General features: G+C 33.4%; 1 protein-coding gene across 8 annotated transcripts in view; it reads left to right on the top strand.

Moving 5' to 3' along the window:
* LOC106457467 (Down syndrome cell adhesion molecule-like protein Dscam2) overlaps nt 1-23,098 on the top strand; it is a 125,614-nt gene that overhangs the window by 4,848 nt on the left and 97,668 nt on the right. For 6 of the 8 annotated variants that reach the window (XR_002610170.1, XR_002610169.1, XM_022383408.1 and 3 more), the window contains exons 1-2: nt 7,907-8,331; nt 17,654-17,953. Coding sequence is in view for 5 of the 8 variants with exons in the window: in XM_022383408.1 (XP_022239116.1) it covers nt 8,259-8,331; nt 17,654-17,953 (373 nt within the window). In the remaining 3 variants the exon portion in view is untranslated. Of the gene's footprint in view, nt 1-7,906; nt 8,332-17,653; nt 17,954-21,622; nt 21,676-23,098 lie in introns of those variants that run through there. The other 2 variants (XM_022383409.1, XM_013916886.2) reach the window with 2 other exon arrangements.

Here is a 23,098-nt window from a genome sequence, read left to right as displayed (position 1 = left end):
CAAGGTTTTGTCATCATCAGGTACATTTGCTGTTATGTTAAACTTATATTAAAGTTTTTCTTCATTACCCATTCAAGCCGTCTCCAGCCATTATTACAGTCTGTTTGTCTTACACAAGTACACAATAATATTCAAGTAAAGCTGCCGAATTTTTAATATAGAATGTTATACCCAACCGGAAACTACCTCGTCTATAATCTTTAAACAATGTAGAAATTTCTCCAGTGCCTTACACCAATTAATTGTGAAAGATGCTTAACAAACCGAAGATTAATTCCGTTCCCGTTCTTACGAAAAAGAACAGTTGGTTTATTTTAGAGCAATTCTTTCGAATCACGCTGAATTACAGGAGCGTTTTTCTAATATTTTGGAACAAAGATTATTAGCTGGACAAAATAATTCATAGCAGAGTTTCTTTATAAGACTTAAATTGTCTGATAATACGTAATCCAAATCTTAACAAGATTTCTTCACCTTATACCGCAAGATACTTAAGCTATTGGGATTGTTATTCTGTCAAGCCTACGGAGCCCTACCAAATAACAAGATTGAGTCAGAGTTTTGTCAAGTGTAAAATAAAAGTTAACACTTCTGGTCTGTTTTTAATAAAAAAAATAAAATTAGAAATATGTTATCATGCATCACAGTTTCGGTTTTGTTTTTATCTTGCAGGCTTTATAAAACTGAAGTACCATAACCTATTCATTTTACGTTGGATTTAAAGCTGATAAGAATGTTTAAAGTATATATTTATATATTTTATTTCAATCCAACAGTAAACAAGCGGGTAATAGTCCGAACTCACTGGGGTGATTTTTAAACAAAAGTAGTTAAAACTGTTCATGAATTTCTTTCTATTAATGTCATGGCTTCGGGTTGAAATTCTGCGATGTAATAATCAAACCAAAACTATACTGTCTGTGATGTAATAATCAAACCAAAACTATACTGTCTGTGATGTAATAATCAAACCAAAACTATACTGTCTGTGATGTAATAATCAAACCAAAACTATATTATCTGTGATGTACTAATCAAACCAAAACTATACTGTCTGTGATGTAATAATCAAACCAAAACTATACTGTCTGTGATGTAATAATCAAACCAAAACTACACTGTCTGTGATGTAATAATCAAACCAAAACTATACTGTCTGTGATGTAATAATCAAACCAAAACTATACTCTGTGATGTAATAATCAAACCAAAACTATACTGTCTGTGATGTAATAATCAAACCAAAACTATACTGTCTGTGATGTAATAATCAAACCAAAACTATACTGTCTGTGATGTAATAATCAAACCAAAACTATACTGTCTGTGATGTAATAATCAAACCAAAACTATACTGCACAATTGATGCAGATTGCTCTAAATAATTGCATTTCATTTTTCATTTGTTTAGGGCTTAGTATTACTTTATATATTAGTAAACTGGAAACCACATTTTAAAATTTAAACATTTACAATCATTTACATTACAAACATTTACCCAGGCATGTTTTACTTGCTAAAACAGAAAACCCGGTAAGGACTGTTTGTTTTAGTGCAACGCTGCACCGTATCCTTCCATGGGGAATCAACTCCAGATTTTAGCGTTGTAAGTCCCTAAACTTACCACTGACTCACTGAACGATCCACCGGTGGCAAAGTGATTAAATTTAATGAACAAAAATATATTTTGACATTTTACAAGTGTATTATACACTCTTTAATAAAGTTTCATAATTATCCGCTACATTTAATGACAAGTAATTTAATAGCATATCAGACAGGTTTGACAACATTTCCCACTCTAGATCATTTTGGAGTCTGCAGACTCTCTTTTGATGTCACATTTCGAAAAGGAAAGATAACAAAACATGTAGTCCATTTTTACTGTGCCCAGATGAGTCAGCGGTACATTTACGGACTTACAACGCAGTGGACAAAGAGCAAAGAGCTCATTGTATAGGTTTGCAGTAAAAACAACAACAAACAGACAAATAAATCATGTTTACTCCACATGCGCAGTAAGATGTACACTAATTCGTTTCTTAATTGGAAAATTAAGATTCTTCTCATCGTTATTAATCATCAACTCTCTTTTTTTCCAGTTAACATTTTTTCCATCATAATGTACACTTTCAGTAATGTTGGATAAAAGTTATTTCTGTTGTTGTTTTAACCTTACTTTATATACAAATAGACGAGTAAGTTTATGTGGAACAAATATTAAATGTAGGTGGACAGATAAGTAGATAAATAAAGAGAAAAGCACAAACCATTCGCTGGAGATAATATATATGACGAGTCCTTTTATGAAGTCAAAACTTCATTTTAACAAAACATCATTCTATATTATTTATAAAATCAAAATATCATGTGATCCAATATTACACCAAACAATAGAGCTATAATTAATTCCACAAATAATGAACTCAAGTATTTAAGGAATATTTCTATTTTTCAGAAACATGGTTTAATTAAAAACATTCCTAACCTTTTCATATTGCTCAGTATTAATTCAGTTTTAAATTTTATACTTTATATAAACGATTGTCTCAGAAGCTGATAATACTGCACAGTGTGCACTGGAAAGAAGAGATGGATAACACAAAAAGCTATGGATCCCCAAGAGGCTTACCAAATGTAAAGGAAATGATGTTCGTCTAAAGTTTGTTTTTGATCATATTTCTTTAAATTAGTATTTTATGTGGGAAAGAAATTATATCAATTAAGCAGCTACAGTCAAACATCAGTTTCATCTCATTTATTAGGTTAATAAACTTCCTTGCTTTGTCAGCTTAAGAATTTTACACCATAGTTTAAGGATAACCTATACATTTATATTCAAAAGGTGTAATTCAGTTCTTAATGGGCTTTTCATTTTATTATATCCCTTTAGGAGTGTTATTCTAAAAAAAAGAATAAACACCTTCTACTGACGTTCAAACAAAAGGTTAATCTGATAGGAAAATATGCGAATTTTGGTGTTGTTTGAACAGGTTTTATTTTGTCGTAAATCCGATCCTCACGTGGACAAGGAAGTGTGACTTTCAAAGATGCATAAGTTACTTTTAGCTATACATTTTTATACCTCAGATTCTATTAACTAAATCTTGTCGGATGTTTCATCTAACATTAAAATAATTTGAAATAAGCAAAAGATAAAGAAATACAATCTAACACAGTCAGTGATGAAAAGTGAACCTTCAAAACACAGTAACAAATGTTTCAAGTATCATTATTGCATTTGTAAATGCAGGTCCCCTTGCGAAAAAAGATAATCTTTACATGCAGAAACAAAAAAAAAGTCTTAAAAATTAGCCTTTACCTTCAGTAGATTTTTGAGAATTAATAATTATCTATATTGCCAAAATTCTTAAAGATAAAATTTCTAGTTACTTGCAACGTCAACATCTTGTTTTGCTGACGTTGCTATGAGGATATAAATGTTCACACAGCAACTTTCGCGGAGCCGATGCTGGTTTTCTTTTATTCCTCACTTTTAATTAGTTGTTCAATAATTAGTAATCTCTAAGAGACATTCTTTGTAGAAATTTAATTACAGTTAACAAAACGTTCATTCACATCTGTTTTCTATGTATGTGTGTATGACTGTTTGTGCATATAAACACATACATACAGTTGAAACTGTAGTGTGACAGCTGTCTCCAGACTTGTTATTAAAGACAACGTGTCTGAAACATACGAAGAGTTTTTAATATCAACATTATAGCTTCTCCTCTTTGATCTATACGTTCAGAACACAGTCTGTGAAGACAAGAAGCCGTGAAAAATTACGAAATCAAAAGGAAAATATAAGTGGAAAATTTAATATGAACAAGGTTGTGTTGTCACATGACAAGTTAGTTTTTTTTTAATCATCAATTAAGAAATTGAAAAGGAAACAATGTAACCTCTAACGTACTGATGGAAAAGTGTGTTGATTGATACTAGTTAGGGTGATAGGCTTAACGCGTGATCAAAACTTCATTGCTTTACAGTAAGCTAGTGCTAAACCGAGTTGTTCTTGTAGGAGTGTCGCTAGGTTCTTAAAAGATTCAGGGCTCGGGCCCATAGGTGTGGGAATTTTCGGCGAAGTATGATATCGATCATTGTTTTCTATTCTGATTTTTCAAGACACCAAATGGAGGTTTGAGGTACTGTGAACTAGAATCGGGGCACGAACCCCGTGTGCCAGGCCTAGTGACGCCATCTTTACTCTTGTATTCATAATTCATTGTTAGTATAATAAGTTCAGAACCCACAGAGAGAGCAGAGTTTAATGAGCCTATTTGTTTTACTCTATCATCCAGGTACATTACCTTTAATTCTAAAATTACAAATATATACATATAGCCAAGGTATACAGATATAGTTACGGTTACTGTGCTTTAACCCTAAAGCAGTAATATATATATGTATATATTTTCACTCAAAGCCATTGGAAGGCTATATGTACTAGCTTTCCTTAACTTCGAAATGATAGACTAGAAGAAATGTAACTGGTCAACATCATCTACTGCCACTTTCACCAACAAATAGTGGGATTGATCGTCACGTTGTAATGTCTCCACGGCTGAAAAGGCGATAAGTTCGGCGACTATTTATATCCAAGATCCAGATCCAGTAAAATATATATGAGAACACCCCCCCCCCCAAAAAAAAAGTGGTTAAAAAAATTGCTACCTGTCCGGGATCAATATTACAAGCCAATGTGGCGTTGGTACAGCAGGCTAGTAGGTTGCAAACTCTCAACAAAATAGTCTTTATCATCTGTTAACAAGAGTGGTAGAATTTTCCTCTCTCTTCTAGTGAGTGCCCGGCATGGCCAGGTGGTTAGGGCACTCGACTCGCAATCTGAGGGTCGCGGGTTCGAATCCCCGTCACACCGAACATGATCGCCCCTTTCAGCCGTGGGGGCGTTATAATGTGACAGTCAATCCCACTATTCGTTGGTAAAAGAGTAGCCCAAGACTTGGCGGTGGGTGGTTATGTCTAGCTGCCTTCCCTCTAGTCTTACACTGCTAAATTAGGGACGGCTAGCGCAGATAGCTCTCGTGTAGCTTTGCGCGAAATTCAAAAACAATCTCTTGTAGTGTTGCTTGCACGCGTACCTGTAGCCCTCTACAGTTTATTCTGCACTTTCATGTATTACAAAAATATTCCTTAATCTCAATCATAGGAGTACGAGGGATTTTTTTAGGGGGACTGTACAATGTTTGTCCGAACGAAGTTATCAGTAAGAAACTTCTGCTACCAGTTTTTCACGAATGAAGGTGAAAATTGCCCGAATCATCATATTTTCTGCTTCTAATTTTGCCCTAACGAAAACTGAAAATTTGCCCGAATAGCTGTATGTATTGCAAACTAGGTGGGAAGGCTCCCCCCCCCTCTCCTGCCTCGTACGCCTATGATCTCAATACTTTGGTTTTTCTCTGCACGTGGGCGAAACGTTTGAAGCCTTGTGTACTCGCATGAGCAAAGAGTTCAACAAACAACCAGTTAGAGCTCTTGTTGTTCGTCACTCCAAACAAAAAAGAATTACTAAAAGTAGAAGATCTTCCTATTTGCCTTCAATTTTGCTGATGCGAGTCATTCTTGAATGTTCGTTCAATCAAGGGGAATTGCTGAGTGTAAAGTCAGTCACTGCTGTCATGCTCCTTGAGTATCGATTTTTTTCGAACTCAGATATATATATACAGAAAAAAAGGAACAATACAGACATCGTTTGATGACGATTTTTTGTCACTCCTACATCTGGAGAAATATGACTATTTTCTAATATTTTATATTGTTTTGTTTCATCAATTAATCTAAATGCACTTGTCATTATCCAACGTTAAACGTATGATTTAATTACTTGAAGGAATCTGAAGGCAATAAATGAATAAAGCATCTGACATTTGAGGAATTAACAATGTTATTGCTATCTATGACACAATGTCGTTTAAGTTGTTATATGAAATTGATTTTTGATCATTTTTTTCTTTCATGTCGTGAAACTTTAAGTAGAAAATAAATCGATTTTAATGTTTTCAAATCACTTTTTTTAATTTGATTGTGTTTGATTTAAGCATTTTCGTTACTAAAATTGTTTCGTAAAATATATGGGAAAGACATAATTTGTTTAAAATTAGTGACAGCTTTCTTTATAACATTCTGTGTATAATTTTAACATATGATTTTAAGCGGTTATACAAACTCTACGTAAAACATTTTGAGGTTATTGATTCTATCACAGTCATTTTCTTTCTCTACAGTTTCTTGAGTTACTGGATATTCGCAACTTTTTGTATGCAATAACACTGTCTTTAAAAATAATTAAGTCTTGGTGTTGCTGTTCTTTATTATGCAAAAGTTTATTTGTTAGAAATATTATTAGCTTTTTGTGTAAATGTTTTATTTGTGAAAGGATTATCACAGTTTTTATATAAACTTTCTGTTGATACAAGGGTTAACACATCTTTTTTGTGTAAAAGATTTGTTTTTATAAGGATTATTACAACCCTTTTTGACGTAAAAGTTCTGTTGTTGCAAATATTAGCACAGTTCTTTTTAATTTCAAAGTTTCTTCGTTTGTTTTGCTTGATTTTACGCAAAGCTAATCGAAGGATATCTGTGCTAACTGTCCGTAACTTTTAAGTGATAAAGACTAAAGAGAAAACAGTACAAAAACACCATCCACCGCCAACTCTTGGGTTACAGTTAACCACTGAACCTAGTTCTGCCAAATTTGTTAAAAGTTCTGTTGTTACTAGGTTTAACACAACTTTTGTTGTTGTTGTTGTTGTTGAAGTATAGAGATGCAGCTAACCACTTGCTAATCATTTCCAACAATGGTTTTCCAACACAAATATGTTTCCCCCTTCTCTTCTTCTGAGATCGCCGGCGGCTCAGAGGTAAGTTTGAGGGCTTATACCACTACAAAACTGAGTTTCGATACCCTTGGTGAGCAGAGCACAAATACTCCAATGTGTATCTTTATGCTCTACAGACAACAAACAAACTTATTCTGATCTTATCTTATTGTGTTATCAGTAGCTTGTTCTGTATTTTTCTCATACATACATATATATATATTAACGTCAACTCTACGAAAAACAACTATATACTTTTAACTCAATTCATTAATTTATCCCATGCAATACAAAGTACAAAAAGTATTATTTTGAGAGGCGAGAAGAAATTTCATTAATTTAAAGTACCTAAAACTAAAGTAATAACTTCATTATAAGTTAATCAATTGTAAGCTGAGGTTTTGAACAGAAAGATTACACGGAACCCTTTTATGTAAACTTTCTGCTGTTCTAAGGATTACCACAGTTTTTATGTAAATATTCTCTTCTTACAACCATTATCACGCTTGGGGGATATCTGCTCTAGTTATCCCTAATTAATTTGATGAAGGAAACTATACAAAGAGCACATTTCTTATAATATTTTTTTTACTTCTTTATACATGTGGTCACATTTGATAATAGCTAAAAAATAAGGTGATATTTAATAGTAGGTAAATACACAATACTGAGTATTCTAAAATAAGGTTTTAATCCACTATTACGCAACAATAAAAACTTTATATGGATACAAGTTTCAACATCTTCACTAGTTTTCTTCAGTCCAACTGAAGGGGACACGTGGAAGTGTCGAAACTTGTATTCATATAAATTTGTTGAATCTAAACCTTATTTTAAGTTGATTTTTCTTCTTAATACTTCTTTCCACGCAGATTTATCAAATACTTTAGCCTTTTCTGTGGTTGTGTTCAATAGTGGATAAAAAAAAACTTATAAAAAAAGATAGCTTCCTGGATCTCAGTCTTCTCAAAAGAGCCAAAGATACACCTATAGCCACACCCTCTGTCTAGTTGACAGGCGCCCAAAGCAACGCGCTTCTCAGTCGGTACGAAGCCACGTGCGCAGTTATACGGTTGCTATGCGAGAGCAGACGATTCTCATGGAACAGGTAACTACAGCAAAGCCCTAAGATGTTATTTCTCACTATCGAGCAAAACAGATATTTGATGTATGGCACTGCTGGTGATTATTGTTTCTTGGCTTAGAAGATGGATATACTGAAATGAACCTGATGATACTCAAGAAATTCCAGAAACTACTTCAACGACAGGAATGTATTTGTAGATCAGAGCCAAGTTTTATCAAAGAAATGAATTTAGGTTTTCCAGGCTAGTAACTGACGCTAACGATTTGAAATCGGAAGAAGCAGCCTTTTTATGTTTTGTTTTGCTGTGGTATAGAAAAATAATGAAACAATACATTTTACTCATTTTTCTCAACTTCTTTATTCAAGCAGTCACAGTTGGTAATAGAGAAAAAAGTAAGTTGATTTTTTTATTATTGTTTATTTCAGACTAGAATTTCTTTAAGATTGCCTCTCAAGTTTGGAGAGTTACTTAATGAATTCCATTTTGTATCCCCCCCCCCCGTGGCACAGCGGCATGTCTACGGACTTATTACGCTAGAAACAGGATTTCCAATACCCGTGGTGGGCAGAGCACAGATAGCCCATTGTGTAGCTTTGTGCTTAATTTCAAGCAAACCGTTTTGTATTTTAAGGCTCTTGTGATTTCTAAGTTGTATTTTAGTTAATCGGATATTTGATCAGCTATTATAGACTACTATTATTTAAATAAGTTTTATATTGTGAAATACTGAAACGCGGCAGGATCTTATCTTTAGTTAAGTTTAGTTTTTGTTTTTATATGGTTATGTTTATTATATAAAAATATAAAATAAAGTCAGTTAAAGATAGTGATCTTTCAAAAATAGCATTTTTTGTATTTAGTGTATCCGTGTTTTTGAAACGTTATGTGTGATGGACGATTTGTAAGCTCAGAGAGCTGACTGAACAAAAAAGACCGATAATTTCATAACGTAATTGAATTATTTCTGTGTTTTAGTTCTTCGATTTTGTGTTCTTAGTTTACGCTAACGAAACTTCATCAGTATAATGTTTAATGAATATTGAAATTCTAAAGTAAAGTTGTGTTTATGTTAATTTTACATCGGATATTTCTTAAGAACAGCTATTATTCTACCTTGTCTAATCTGATACTTCGAATTGATGAGGAACGCAGACGATATCTTCTGCATTAGCGAGTGCAAATGAGCCTGAACTTAAGCCTATTTTAAGCTTATATGATTATTCTCTCGTCCGTGTAGCGTGTCCAATGAGAAGTCTTTCCCTATCATGGGTCAGAGTTTGCCTTGTGGTCCAAGGTTTGATACACGAAAGCCCACCGAACAAACTCCATACTTTCATCTGTAAAAGCATTTTAACTATGGCAGTTATTCCCACTATGCGATGAAAAGTAGCGACGTAGACGGTGTGTGCTGCAAACTGGTTGCATTTCTTCTGATCAGTATAGTTCTAAATTACGGCTGGCCGTACCTGAGCCTCAAAAATTTCTGTCCTGGCAGTTTAGTCTATACGCATAGGATGCAGTTCAGCTAAAAAAAATACCATAATCCCTAATTCATTTGTTGTGGTTTTGTGTAATACGTATTTTGTCTAGTTATTTTAGTTGCATGTTCCTATTTGTATTTTTACTGGGTTAATATTCACGTAATTTTAATTATCAGTCATTTACCAGAAAGTTCCATTCTATTAAATATATCTATGTTTAAATAATAAGCAATCGTTTGTACACATGATGGTGTGTGTTCATACATATATAAGCTTTTTATTTAGAAAGAAGTAGAAAATTAAATATGATCAATTTGTTCTTTACCAACTTCTCTTTGCTAGTGGTGACTTAACGTTTTTGCTCATAAGAAACTTATTCGAAGGGTAGTTTATGCATTCTGTTTTATAGTCTGCTGTTCCTTGTATACTAGATCAATTGTTTATGTGAAACCTATATCCTAGTTGTTTATTCTAATTGCGAACTATAGCCTAAGCAGTATTGAAATGTATCTATACATCTAAAATATCCCTGTGCTTACTACAAATAATACATTGACGACACCAACGTTTCGACATACGCAACAATTTATTTGTAAAAAGTTAAAACCAAAAATAGAAGCTGAAAAACTCTCCAAATTTCGGTGGAACATGTTACACCGTCTCGTGTATGTTTTTTTTTAGTTTCTATTTTTGGTTGTGACTTTGTATGAAGAAACTGTTGTGCATGGCGAAACGTTGGTTTTGTCAGCTTACTATTATTATTTTTATTAAAACTTTGCACAAGAACTATCAGTCTAACATACTGAGTCTGTGCTTCTTACTCGATTGGCTCGGCATAGTCACGTGGTTTGGGCGCTTGACTCGCAATCTGATGGTCGCGGGTTCGAATCTCCGTTACACCAAACATGCTCGCCCTTTCAACCGTGGGGGCGTTATAATGTGACGGTCAATCCCACCATTCGTTGGTAAAAGTGTAGCCCAAGAGTTGGCTGTGGGTGGTGATGACCAGCTGCCTTCACTCTAGTCTTTCACTGCTAAATTAGGGATGGCTAGTGCAGATAGCCCTCATGTAACTTTGCGCGAAATTCAAAACAAACAAACAAACTTACTCGATCTAATTACTCAAATTGCAACAGTTTACGAATTAAACTTTTAAGAATAAAGGGTAGTTAGGTCTTTATCTTCTTGAAAAATTGAAAATATTTTAAAAATTAGTCTTGAAATAGAGAAAACTTATGAAATTTCAACTCGTATAACCTGACCAAGCAATGGCCTAAAAGTCGCTTAATCTCTCTTGATGGGGAGAGGGGGGGGGACAAAAGATTGTATTACACATATTTCAAAACAGTTTATGTAATTTAAAAAGAAGTATGATTTTCAATGATCATGGTTTTGCTGGTTCAGTAGAAAATATATTCATGTAACCAAGTGCTACAGTTCACTTATACAGTATAGCTAGTGTTACACTCGCCCAAGTCGCAGCCAAAGTAACTAGGGGCCTATAGCCAATAGCAACAGTTTACTTATACAGTCTAGAAGGGGCTACTCCCGCCCATGTCATAGCCAATATAACTAGGAACTATAGTTAAGCGCAACAATTCATTTATACAATCTAGGTAGGGCCATGCCCACCCAGGTCACAGCCAATGTAACTATGGGCCTATAACCAAACGCAGCAATTCATTTATACAGTCTAGGTAGAGTCATGTTTGCCTAGCCAATGTTACTAGGGGCACGTGTAAAGGAGCGAAGGAGTAAGGAACAGAGATGGAAATTGTTTGTACAACCCAGCATAACTCGCCAAATAGCACACACACACACATATATACAGTATATGAATCTGTTGCAAATAAAACAAAGTAAACCATTTTACTTTGAACGTAGAAGTAGTGAGGACAAATACACGTACGTGGACTAGCCCTACGTCTGCTGTGAAGAGTTACAAATATTTGCACCCCCCCCCCATTCCTCCAAGGAAGAGTGTTTTACCAAATCACCTATAAGTATCCTTATAATTAGTCTCTTTTTTTTTTTCATTTAGCTTAGCGGTCAACGAAATTGAACAAATGAATAGATTTTGATGTAACTCGGTCTTGGCTTTTACTTCTTAAGTACTTTTTATGACTGGCAAAGCTACCTGATAACTAATTTAACTTAATTCGCTAAGTATATTACATTGGGAAATTTGAAGGTGTTTTTCATCATATTAAATTATTTTAAGTCATTAGTTTTAAACATCTTCACTAAGCCATACTAATATTTTTTTTATTCGAGAAACACTAAAGTAAAATTAGTTCTTTCAAAAATCATCAGACTAGACCAATTTTTTTTCACAAATTTTATTATCTAAAAGGTTAACAGCCTTTCTGCTAGATAAGATTAATGACACTGTCAATCTTTATTTTACTGGATCCAAGCAGGTTAAGAATGAATAACCTTTTATTTAAGAGGTAAGACCAATTTTCAAAGTATGTCTAATATATCTAATAAAGTAAAGTAGATTCAGCTAGAAGAAAACTGTCTTTGAGTAATGTCAACTGATAAATCTGTTTGTTTTTCAGCAAAGAACGTAAATATAACTTTATTAGAAAGATCAAAACCTTAGTCCAACAAGAAATTTCTTACGTGATTTACTTCACTCAAATTTGTCTTCTGTAGACCAACATCGACTAGTTATATGATATATAACAATATGTACATAAGAAAAAAATAAACCTTCGTCTCTTTTATCCATTAGAACATTCAAGTAAGAAGAGAGGCTACGCCCATTCCTTTAATCACTTTTCTGAAAGTTCGAACAAATGATGTTTAGTCTAGTTAAGTACTAGTTTCCAGTTATCAATTGAATAACCACGTGTAATGGGTGTTTACACTACTTTTCATATACAGTTGCTCTTCGTAATATAATACTGCCACCTAACAGGGCGTTTTCTCAAAAGTATATTTAATTACGTAAACCTTAAAAGTATTATTATAGTGGGTGTGAAGGGTGGTCAGAATATCAAAATGGCTACGTGAGTACAAGTTCTTGTGGCCCTTTGGGAAAATTGTGATTTCATTGGCCAAAAAAAAAATGGATTTGTGGTCAAATATAACCTATAACTTTTAAGTATTTGTTTATTATTAAGCACAAAGCTACACAATGGGCTATCTGTGCTGTGCCCAACACGGGTATTGAAACCCAATTTTGGCGTTATAATTCTTCAGCCTTACTGCTGAGTCACTCGGGACAACGTTTAGGTATTTTTTCTGGCATGGAATCGATTTTCTGCAAATAGTGCTTCGTCGTCGTCATTTATAGCTTAATATTTTACCCTTATTACTAATTCCATATTTAAATCAAAGTATCGCTATTTAGATTAAAGATAAGGTTTACATAATGCGGTAAAAATAAAGAAGTATAAGTGTTTCCCTCCATGTGTCATTGTTAGTAGCAGATTAAAGCAAGTTAATATAGAAGTTCATTGAAGGAAACCGCTCAGAAACCAGTGGTTTCATTAAGTAGAGTGGTATCTGTGAGTTCCCCAAGGACACATTAAATCTTAGAGCCGACGTGATAAAGAGGAAATAAGCACGTAAACTATGCTTCCAAGCAAATAACTACCGACATTGTGAAACGGGAAAGATGTGTTGAAAAAACTTTACGTGCTCTGTGCGGAAAATATGAGGTCCAAGCATTTTCTTGGATTAATGTTCACAAGTCCGATAAAGGTATTTACAAATTTTATTGTTTGTCTGTAACAAAGTAGTAACATTAGGAACATTGAACAAAAAGGTTTGGGTATTTGAGGTAAGAGTAAATATTGTTCTCAGAAAAGGTTAAATTATTTCAGTGGGTCATTTTCTGGGTCGTCACGTGACGAATCGACACTTTACTTTCACAAATAAAGTCACATGACATAACTTGCAGTACGATCGAAAACAGATATTGGAATAGTCTGCTTTAAAGTGATTAATTGTTGAATTCAAGATTGAAGGTTGAAAGAAATAGGGCTAAAAATTTTATCATCTTAGAAGCTTTTATAGCTTAAAGCTAACTAAATATTATTTCTCTCTATAGTGAACAAAATATTGCTGTTATCATTATAAATGTTTTATTTATCAACGTTCTGAAGTTTCCGACTCTACACTTCCGATAATACTGAGGCCACCTATATTCATATAAAATACTGCCTCATTCTTACTCATCTGAATTTAGGTTTAACAAATTTCTGAATTACAGGCTTGACATTAATGTTTACTTAATTTTGTTTGTTTGTAATTAAGCGCCAAGCTACAGAATGCGCTATTTGTGCTCTGCCCACCACGGGTATCGAAACCAGGTTTCTAGTGTTGTAAGTCCGCAGACATACCGCTGTGCCACTGGGGGGGGGGGGGGGGAAATTAAATTTTGTTTCCATATCCATTGTTAATAAAAATAGAAGCTGCCTGGCTTCCCAATTGTCCAAATCACTGAAAAAATAACGACAATATTCCTTCTCAGACGTGTTTCAAAAATATATTTACCTATTCTGAACCTATATATTCCCCCCAGTGGCACAGCGAATGAGTCTGCGGACTTACAACGCTAGAAACCGGGTTTCGATACCCGTGGTGGGCAGAGTACAGATAGCCCATTGTGTAGTTTTATGTTTAGTTGTAAACAAACAAGTTGAACCTATATTTCACTTTTTTATAAATATTCTCTTTCTCTAATTTTTAACTTTTATTACTCTATTTCTAATATTTTGCTAAAATTTATTATTATTATCATTATTATTATTATTATTATTTATTATTTTTGTCAGCCTTTCCTGTTTATTTTAATATAATTTCGAAACTTACATCACTTAATCTATTTTTCTTTACACGACGATTTACTTATGAAATGACACTTCATACATTCTGTGAAGTAGACCCCGTTTCTCATATCGCTTCAACTTAAAGGCATAAAGTTTTATTTAACACTGACTATTGATCGTTAATAGTATACATGTTTTTAGTCTATAGAAGCTGCAACTTAAAGGAAGTCCACGTGTTATAGAAAACGCTGACAACGAGACCCCCTTAGCTTATCAAAGACAAAAAGAAGAAAAATTAGTAATGGCCTTTTAATTACAAGCAGATCGGGATAAAACTAATGGCTTGGTTTTCACACGTGAAACTTAGTCGTTCTAATTAGTTAGTGGTTAATCTTCCTTATAATGCCATCGTGAAACTCATACAATATTTCGCAATCATAATTACGCTTGGCTTAAAAAAAAAATATATATATATATATATAATTACGTTGAAAATACATTGATAATTATAATTAGGTTGGAGAGAAGTGCTTCCTTTCTTTTTTTTTTCTTCCATAAACTAACATCAAGAGTTGGGTTTTCTCCATGGTAGACTAGAGTTGGTTTATTATAATCAAAAACTGTGAATATGCTTGTTAGAAAGAAAGTAGCAAAGAACATTACGGAATATAAAACGTTATAATAATGTTCGTGTTTATCACTCAATTGTTTCCAGAAGAAGTTTGTGTAATCTTCTATTAAGGGGTCGAATTAGCGTTTTAAAATAACTGGTTATTGACTTATATACTAATTTCTGTTATTGATATGTATATTTAAAGTACTAATGCCACGAACTAGCTTTAACTTACTCAATGCACAACTTCAACTATGCTGACTTTAAGTGATGAATTTATAGAAAAACAGATTTTTATAAAAGAAGGTTGCTCGTTCGTTGATTTGTTATAACGTACTTCAAGAGTAACAGTACCCTCGTTAATACGTTGTTCATGTTTAGTAACATAGATCAAGGAACGTTTATTTGAAAACCGCATCTCCTTATTCAATAATGAAAACGTTCTGTATTCTATATATATGTGTGTGTGTGTTTATGTATGTATGTGTGTTATCAAATTACGTGTCTCACATATTAAAGAGAGATAAGGATAGTGCAATTAAAAAGAAAATGATTAACTTACCCATTGCTACATTCTCGGAAACAAAGATAATTTGACGTATTAATATTTTCATGAGCTTTAAAAAGTATTCAGCTATTAATATAGGGACATAAGAAAATGACAAAGAATTATCCGATGATTATCGTATTTATGATAAACTTGTGTTAATATTGAATCCATAGACTACAGACTTGATTGCACTTTATGCAATTACAGTTTTAGCTGACAAACAGTATAAGAAATAAATGAATACGACATTCCATTCATTGTTTTCTATGGTTACCAAGATCGTTGCTAAGTTCACATCGTTGGATATTATAAACTTCTGTTTGTTGAAATTCACGTAAATGAAATATCTTAATCAAGTTACATTCCTTCCCAGTTTTTCAATTTCATTTACCTTAGAAACTGCTGTAAGAATGTTATCAACTAAAATAAAACCCTTTATTCATCATGGTTTAAAATAAAATACGCTCGAAGTTGTTGTATAGCTTTGCTGGTGTTTTGATTGATATTGTCTGATGACACCATCACTCCTCATACTGTAAAAGGCATGTAGAATAACGCAACTTCTACGGTGAAAGGCACGTGGTTAAAGAATAAATACAGTAGGTTATTATCTTTTTTTAGAATGTGTTTAACTTTGGAGACTTTGATAGAAACACAAGATTAGAATTTTTCTCATACTTTCCCAAAGTTCATGTTACTAGTTCCAATTAGATTAAACGAAACAGAAAATCCTCTTGTATCAAAATCATCTTCACATCCATCAAACATGTTCTCTCTCTCACTCTTTTTTCTTATTCTTGCTCTATTCAAAAATAACTCATCTGAATGATACGTTTATGCAATAGAGAAGCATGCCTACAAATAAGTTAATTAACTCCATCTCTTGGTTGTAGAAGTATTATTTGTATCTTTTTTTGGGGGGGGGGGCTTGCAATATGAATAAATTGCCCAGCACCTCCTCTTGGTGACTAAAATGTAAGCTTAATGGCTTATAGTCCTAAAATTCAGGATTCGATCCCTGCGGAGGGCACAACGTACCTAATAATAGTGAGTGTCTCTGACTTATCTCAACATAATTATTACTAGATTATCAATTGCCAAAGTCTGCCAATAATGTGAATGTTTATTGGAAGCTTGAACGCTTTGTTTATTTTCTGTTGCCAGATCCCAGTTCATCACTAATTATTCTGGACTTGCTTTTTAAGAGTTGTTTCCTTGATTTGGTTACAAAGGTATTTCTTGTAAAGTGCATGTATGTGTAGTGCAGATAACGATATTGGTATCTTAAACCTAAATGGCGCTTATACGCATTTATTAAACAGACTGGTCAAAGACCACAAGGCTCAGGCATGACCCTCCCCTAACTTAGAACTGCTAGAAAAAGGGAAACCACTCCGTAGTATCCGCTGACTATTCTTAACGAATAGCGGGATTGATTGTCACTTTTACAACGCTTCAGAGCTGAAAGTGCGGAGCGTGTTCAGCGACATATTGCAGACTTAGAGACACTCGATACGCAGCCCGTCACGCTATTCACTAACTTACAACACCATACAAATAGCAAAATAATATATTTCAAGTAGATGCATATGTACGTGTGCAGCCTGTTTGAATTTTTTTTTTCTAGAATCAAATCAATCTGAAACAAATGTCCAACATTTCGACTCTTCTGTAGCTTAGACTTTTTCTTCAGGTTTCAGGCATGCGGTAAGGAATAGAGGGTCAGTTATAACGTGGATATTACAAGAAACACGATGGTTATGTCTAGTTAACTTACCAGATCCCAACTGAACATTGATTATTATGGATTTTGCCTTATATACCATATTTGTATCAAAATATAACGGGCCATAAGTACGTTTCATATGTATTTACGAAAGATAAACTTCAATACCTTTATTTCAATAAAATAAGTTTTAACAATAGTATTTATTCTGATTCTACTAAATAAAATTTGTTCGTGTTTGTTTATGGCTATAATCACAATAATGTTTAGGTTCATGAAGCCTTAGTATAAAACGATAAAACCCCTCTCACCCCTGAAGAGAAAGGTTCAACTTTCGAATCCGCTCGCGTTTTAGGGTTTTTATCATTTTATAATGTTTAGGTTGTTATGGTTTATATCATATCTATAAAACACAAACTTATCGATATTATTTTGGACATGTATAAGCCTTTCTTGACATCGGTCAGCATCTGAATACCTATGTTCATGTGTATAAATATGCATACGATTATTTCAACTGATCATAAATCGTAATTCATTTTTCCCCTTTGCTGAAACGCCAGCAATTAGGCCACAGTTTACCACTGAGCCGCCATTCAAAGTTGTCTTCTCCAACAAGAAGGGTGTTCGTATCCCTTGCTCAGCCAACGGCGATCCCCGTCCCCTCATCTACTGGGTCAACTTAGATGGCTCTCCTATCACAAACATTGCCGGTATCCGAATGGTTGAACCTGATGGTCATCTGGTTTTTCTGTCGTTTTTTCCAAACCAGTACCGAGACGATACCCATAACACAGTCTACCGTTGCGTGGCCAGCAACCATAGGGGAATGATTGGAAGCAGGGCTGTTAACGTGACTGCTGGTAAGGAAAAATTGCCGTCTAAGATTTCTAATTCACGTAACTGTTTTCTGATTGTAAACTAATGCCTTAAAATTACCAAATTATGATATATTTTAGTCATATTTTACGTTTTTAGCCCTAAAAAATCCAGATTTAAACTTTGAGCATCAACAGTTGAAGAGAACGTTAATGAGTAATATCATTTGTAAGTTGTTTCTTTATGATAAATTTTTCGAAATGAGAAAATGGCTATCAATCATAGCTACAGTATATTAAATATAGAAAAGTGATTTACAAATTACCTACGAGTAAAGAATTGTCATAAGTTTAGAATGTGGTAAAAGTGGTCCATAACGTCGTTTTCGATATCTAAATTCAAGATAATTGCGTCACTTCTTGTGACACCCAAAATATTTTGATCTATATTCACCTTTTCTTACATTTTTGGGTAACAAAATAATGGAAAACTAGGTATTAACGAAAAGAAACATAACAAAGAACAAAAGTTGTGCTTCATAATACTTTATTGTTTTCAAAGCTCTTGAGGTTCAGCTAAATAGTTCATGAACTGGCTGACAAAAATAAGACTTGTTTAACATCAACGTTGTAGCACATGTTGTATTATTTATAAATGTGATTAAAGGATGTTCTTATCAGTAAGAAAAAAGTCTAGTTGATATAGCAGTTTAATTTTCTATATTTTTAGACATCAAAGTTGAAAAAATCTTCAGTGTTGTGTAGTTTTAGACCAAAGAAAAGTGCCAACAAAATTTGGTTGTTGTGTTGTTTTTTTCATTTTATAATTATTTTTCCTTAAGTTTTATCGGTCTTCAGTAGTTTTGGTTTCATTTTATAAATTATGTTGAGTTTATTCTTAATCATTTTGCCAGTTCACTGTCTACGGTCTTATAATATATTATCGAAAAACGTTGGATAAATAAAGTAAACATCGAACGACTATAATAATATTTATCCTTTTTTTTACTTGTAACAAGGAATTGCAACTTCCGTAAATACACTAGTAGTTATTTTCTTTGGAAAAGCCACGTTTTGACAAAGAATTGGGGACTACAACGTGAGGGTTTTACCAATAGGACTGAACTACTACTTCAATTCTAGTAACTTGTTTGTTTATTGTTTAAATTTGCTAAGAGTCTCCCGGTGTTTCTGAAAGTATTTATTCTGGTGGTTCATTTGTATTTAAAAGTGTTTACTATTAAGTACAAAGCTGCATAGTGGGCTATTTGGGCTGTGCCAATTGAAGGGATTGAAACCCGAATTTTAATGTTGTAAGCTCTCAAGCTTACCTCTGAGCTATCGAAGGGTATTTGAAAATTAATAATCGCAAAGTCAGAATTTTTTTTATTATTACTTATCGTTTATAATTCACTTTGATTAATGATAGAAAGTTAAAAAAGTTTCGCTGATATTAAAGTTGTTACATATTTGTTCTTCCAGTAGTTATTTCATAATAGTAATTTTAAGTTAACTATTTAAGTCAGTCAAAAGTAAATGGATCGAAGTATTTCACTTGATAATATTCAGATGGAAAAATGTTACCATTGTGGAAGAATTAACGCTGATGGAAAAATTCCGAGATTTCGCAATTCTAAAAATAAAATCGAACAACTTTTGTATTTTATTTTTTTGCCTTCTTAGCTGCCCCCAGAGTGGTAAGTCTTTGGACTTATAACGCAAAAAATCGGGTTTCATTACCAACGGCGGGCACAGCACAGACAGTCCGTTGTTTGGCTTTACGCCTAACAACAACCAAACAGAAAAACTTCTTAGCTGCACCTAATACTGATGAAAAGAGACAAAAAGTACTTGGATTTCTAGCGAGTAAATTGCTAAACTTCACGAAAAAAATTCGTATTTTTCTTAATTTATATAATATAATATGATGTGTTGTACAAATTGCGATAAATATTTCCACATGGAAACCATTTAACTTACTCGATCATAAAATCCCCAGCCTTACATTTCTCCTATTTCAACGCTCTTTGGTGATAAATACATTAATGTGATATTTTATTATGATCTGCGTTTTAAAACATTGAGTATACATTATTTACATTCGTGGGTATAAAGTCTTAATATATTGCTAGTTCGAAAGACACTGAACGCAAAACGTGGATATTTAATAACAAATATCCCGTTCATTCTGTTCAAACTGAATATAGATTCACCATATGGCTGATATTTTGCAAAAAGAACGAGAAATCATTATTTTTAGACAACAATACCCCGATCAATTGAGGACTGCAATTTTTAACAATATTAGGTTTCGTCAACTTGACTAATATGGACAACTGCAAGTAAAGTATACTCACAGAGCCAAATCGCGTTTGAGATGTTGGACGTACGAAGTGGAATAGTGGATCTGACTTCACTCATCTTAAATAGTAAATGTATATTTCTTTCTTTTTGAACCTCGGTAGTATATATATTTTTGCTCCGAAACGATAGGATAAAATGGTGGTTGCCAGCTTGCTCCGATATGCTATTTTTTAAGCCGCAAAATAAAGTACTAATTTTTTTTTTAAACGCAGATCTTAACATAAACAAATGTGTTCTATTATATACCCTGATGATCAATACTTATATCACGGAACTAGTCTAAAACTTGTGTATATTAAACAGTTCCTCACACTTCTCTAAACCTGATGACTGTCAACATAAAATTATATCTTATTACAAGTGTTGTCTAGATGCATATACTAATATACTCAGTATAACAAAAGGATGTTCTAAAGTAAATGTGTGCTTCTTTCCCAGTTTATTTCACCAAATTTTTGTCGCATTACGGTGTGTGTGTGTAAACTGAAAGTAGGTCAGCATGACCAGTATGTATATTCTTCGGTATTTAATTTCTGAAAATTTGTTTTGAAACAGTTCCTTGATTATTCGAGTTCTTTATACTTGTTTAAATATGTGTAGTATCTTAGAAATATCTTACTTAAAAAAGTTGGACTGGGCATGGCCTAGTGGTTAGTATGTCGTTTATGAATCTAAGGGCCTATTGTTCGTGTTCTTTTATCGGAAAATCGTGTTCCCCACTTTTGAGCCGTATGTGTAATATAAGAGCGGCGGTCAAATTTCACTATTCAATTGAAAAAGCGAAAAAGTTGGCGGTAGGTCCAGTTAACGAGCTTCCTTCCCTCTAATCTATTAGTTCAAAATTAAAGAGACCTAGCGCAGATAACCCTTGAGTAGCTTCATGCAAATATCCGAAATAAATATGTTTAACGGAGTTTCAGCTTTTAACTTTTTTACTCACGAAGTAACAAAAGGTTCCTTTCAATAGAATTTCTTATGTTAAAGTGTTAGATTCATTGCATAACCAAACACCCTTTTAATTAACACTTCTTTTGATAATGTCTTTATAGAAACTGTTTTAAAATAAGCAGTTTAATTTATAATACAAATAATTTATCCAGGAGGCAAAATTTTCATTTCTTCCTAAGATAACTGACATCAATAAGGGTGGATACCATCGCCGTAAAAATAAAATAAATAGGAATGCTACTGAGGACTGCTTGCCTTTATGCATCCTAGCCTGCAGAAGGCTGTCCTCGTCACGGTATTTTCAGATTTACTTCGAAGAGGGAGCTTGAAAGCATCAAAAGTTTTATAGTTTTGTATTGTAAAGAAGAGAATCACGTCAACTGGTACTTCAGAAGACCGGCTATCCACTAGACAGTTTCGGATTGATTGAAGCAATCAAACGTTTCCTATTCGAAGTGAGCCTAGAATGTAGATAAATGCGCATACATCCATACTTACAAAAGAAATTTCGAAATATATATATATATAGACGTATATTATTACATTCAGAGAGATAAATCCGTAGAATTGAGCACTTAAAGAATAGCTTGTTTTTTGCTAAAGTAATACTGCTGGAAAACATCTTATAGTTATGGGCCGGCTCCAGTTTTCTAACATATTTAAATACGTGTTATTTTCAAGCAAAGTAACACTGTGAATCAACATGAAACATTACACCAATCCATGATGCGACTAAATGGATTCAGGCATTTTTGAAGGGATGTCTTTTTCTCATCAGAATCACGCTTTACCTCGGTTGAGCGTTTTGGGGTTGTACTTTGAATTGCTGTATTTGGATATATGTATATTTATATTTCGTAAAACATGCGCTGATACTGTTTGCAAAAATTTTCAAAAGACAAACAGAGAAGAGAGAGGGAACGACAAAAAATTACGTATGGTGACTTTTTAGTTTGTTGAAAACCATACTTTTTAAACGTCTATACTACACGTAGCCCTCTCTCTCTACCATTTCTCTTCTGTCAGAAAATAGGTTTCATTCACTTTTTTTGCCGATTCCTATTGAACGAGTGATTTCTTTTTCTGCCTGGGACCTCCTCACACATACATGCTACCATAGATTTTTGTTTGTGGCTTCAGTATTTCAACCCGTAAGTTCAGGTTGTCTAAGTAGAAAACAGGATTTAAAAACCTTATTCGGTAAGTGGAATCCTTCCATATCGGAAGACATTGGCTAAACTTTATTTGTAAAACCCTATGGAATTTTTTTTTTCAAGTAATCGCCCACCAGGGGTTGAAAACAAGTAGATAAAAAAAATCTTCCTTAGATTAAACGAAAATTGCTTCGTCTTAGATATATATATATATATATGTGTGTATATATATATATATATATAATATTGAGCGGTATATCGAATTTAAGCGCCTTGTTACTACAAACGAGATAAACGTGTACGCGTTAAAAGCCTTTATCGATTCAACAAAATTTTTACCGTTTTTTTCACTTCAAAATTTCTCTTAAACACAACACACTCTTGAAGCTTTCGTTGCGGGAATTAAGAGGCTTTAACGCACACGTTTTGTAATTTAAACTTTATATATATGGATAAACTATGCTCAACCCAATAAAATATCTATTTCACGAAAGCATATATCCATAATAGAAGATGTATTTACCAAGTTCCTCTTCTGCCACTATCGTTATTCTTATTTGTGATATTTTTCCCGCTGTGAGAGAGTTGCTGAAACGTAATTTATAAACGTTCTCATGGGTTTTAAAACTGTTGCACTAGAGTTTTGTGCATTAATCTGAATCCATACAGAGTGACAGAAAAACTCCTCCCTTGGTTTTAATAAACGCAAAAGCTATCACCAGAA

This window comes from Limulus polyphemus, unplaced genomic scaffold (assembly GCF_000517525.1).
Source record: "Limulus polyphemus unplaced genomic scaffold, Limulus_polyphemus-2.1.2 Scaffold335, whole genome shotgun sequence".
Classification (NCBI taxonomy): domain Eukaryota; kingdom Metazoa; phylum Arthropoda; class Merostomata; order Xiphosura; family Limulidae; genus Limulus; species Limulus polyphemus.
Note: the sequence above shows the minus strand (reverse complement) of the source record. Positions and strands in the feature narration are given on the sequence as shown.